This window comes from Otolemur garnettii, unplaced genomic scaffold, assembly GCF_000181295.1.
Source record: "Otolemur garnettii isolate 467f Iridium unplaced genomic scaffold, OtoGar3 scaffold00126, whole genome shotgun sequence".
NCBI classification, from domain to species: Eukaryota; Metazoa; Chordata; class Mammalia; order Primates; family Galagidae; genus Otolemur; species Otolemur garnettii.
In genome coordinates, this window is record NW_003852521.1 from 4,861,360 (window position 1) to 4,863,277 (window position 1,918).

Consider the following 1,918-nt stretch of genomic DNA (forward strand, 5'->3'; position numbering starts at 1 on the left):
AAAGAAAGAAAAAGAAAAAACAGGCTATTGGATGGTGAAATTCTGTGCTGTTTTAAACATAGGGCACAGAGGTCAGCTGATCAGTGTTTGTATCTTTGAGCCACAAAAGACAATTTTTAAATTAGTTATACCTTGAGTATTTGTGTTTTTAAACCATCTCCACAAATGATAACTATAGAATCTTAAGGAAAAACTGCAAACAGTTTCTCACTCTGGTGGTTTGAGTATCCTAAAACAGTCATTAGGTTTAAAATGTAACTACTCTGATCAGAATTTTTAAAAATCACTAATACTTTGGAGGGACAGAAGTAACATTAAAGCAACTGACGTTTTAGTTTTCCAAGGCAGCAGATACAATAAGAAGCAACATTCCTTTGAGATTTGACTCTAACTGTAAAGTATTATTATTTCTCTAACCACTACACTTTCTCCGACACCTGCACCTATGGGGTACGGTCCTGGCCGGGACCAAGGTGAGGCCAAAGGCGCGTACAACGCAAATTTTACGGTGACACTCCCCCCTCCGTTCGCAGGACCCTGAAAGGAATTATCTGCTTAAATTTGGGGCCATGGGTTCCCCTCTGACATCAATCCACTTCCTGCCCAGGTAGGGTCATTTTCTTCAAAGTGTTCTCATCTTTGCAACATTTTGAAGTAAGGACAGTCGCGCCCACAACGTCACCCACAATCTGTAAAGTCACCACTAAAAGCAAAATGCACAGGCTTCTTTTTATTGTGAGCCGATGATTTGATCAACAGGAAGAAAGACATTTCTCAATAGATGTGCGCTTTCTCAACTTTCAACGGAGAATTTTAACTCCCCCAAAGCGCAATTACTAGTGCCCGCGAGAAAAGGATGCGAAGCTGATCCAAGTCCGGACTCCCGCGAGCAAGCGCAGAGGGCGGACACCCCCGGCCCCGACCCAGCCTTGACACCCGCGCCCGTCCGCGGACTCGAGCGCAGCCCGGGGGAGAGGCGCCCTCCGCTAGTCACCCACAGCTTCTCGGCGAGGCCCGGCTTTCCACAGGAGTGGGGAGGAAAAAAGTGAGACAAACCCTACGTCCTGTCCCGAGAGAGACGCCGGAGGCTTCGCCATACCGTCCCGCACGCGCAGCCCCAACGCCCGGTCTCACCGGCCGCAGGAACTGAAACGGTTCTGCCGCGGAGGAGGAGCTGAGAAAGGGAGCCGTGTGACTTAAAAAAAAAAAAATTGTCTTGAATGAGAAAACTTTATTTGGCGCCCGTACAAATGGCAAGCAACGACTGGCTCTAGAACGCGCTCTTCCGGGCACGAGGGCGGTTACACTGGAGGGCGACTGCGGGGCAGGATTCGGAAGCGGGCGGAAGGCGGAAGCAGGCGCAGACCGGGAGGCCCAGCACCTAGGGAGCGGAAGGCGTCGCGGAGGGAGGGGTCACGTGGTAGGACAGTCACGTGGTCCGGGCGGCTTGCGTTCCACCTGGCCCGCCCCCTGCGGGAGTTCCGTGCGCCTGCGCAGTCTCCGGTTGGCGGAGGGAGCCGGAGATAGTGCGGCTACGGTTACTTTTCCTGCGGTCCTGCCGAGGAAGCTTCCGCCCTTGCGCTCCCTTCTTTTCCGGCCGAGAGGTTAGTGCGCTTCCTTTTTCCCTAGCGGCGCTCCTGCAGTCGGGCATCGAGGTCTGCGCCTTTGCTCCCAGCTGCGCGACCCCTCCCGCTTAGACCAGTACCGCCGTGACCCCCTGCCTCTTACAGTGACCTTTGGCCGTCTTAGCTGGTAATAAAAAGTACTTAATAAACACTTGGTGGATCTTTTATTTATTTATTTATTTATTGTTTTTTTTTTTGAGACGGAGCCTCAAGCTATCCCCCCTGGGTAGAGTGCCATGGCATCACGCTCACAGCAACCTCCAACTCCTGGGCTCAAGCGAGTCTCCTGCCTC

At 52.0% G+C, this 1,918-nt stretch overlaps 2 protein-coding genes across 3 annotated transcripts in view; one reads left to right on the top strand and one right to left on the bottom strand.

The window, feature by feature from the left end:
- Positions 1 to 1,386, bottom strand: part of ARMT1 (acidic residue methyltransferase 1) — a 25,970-nt gene extending 24,584 nt beyond the window's left edge. Inside the window, exon 1 of one of the 2 annotated variants that reach the window (XM_023517941.1) lies at positions 1,135 to 1,386. Coding sequence is in view for 1 of the 2 variants with exons in the window: in XM_012810106.2 (XP_012665560.1) it covers positions 1,057 to 1,097 (41 nt within the window). In the remaining variant the exon portion in view is untranslated. Of the gene's footprint in view, positions 1 to 1,056 lie in introns of both variants that reach the window. The other variant, XM_012810106.2, reaches the window with a different exon arrangement.
- A 125-nt stretch (positions 1,387 to 1,511) lies between these two features.
- RMND1 (required for meiotic nuclear division 1 homolog) overlaps positions 1,512 to 1,918 on the top strand; it is a 37,591-nt gene continuing 37,184 nt past the window's right edge. The window contains exon 1 of the mRNA XM_012810115.2: positions 1,512 to 1,604. The gene's annotated coding sequence lies outside the window, so the exon portion shown is untranslated. The remainder of the gene's footprint in view (positions 1,605 to 1,918) is intronic.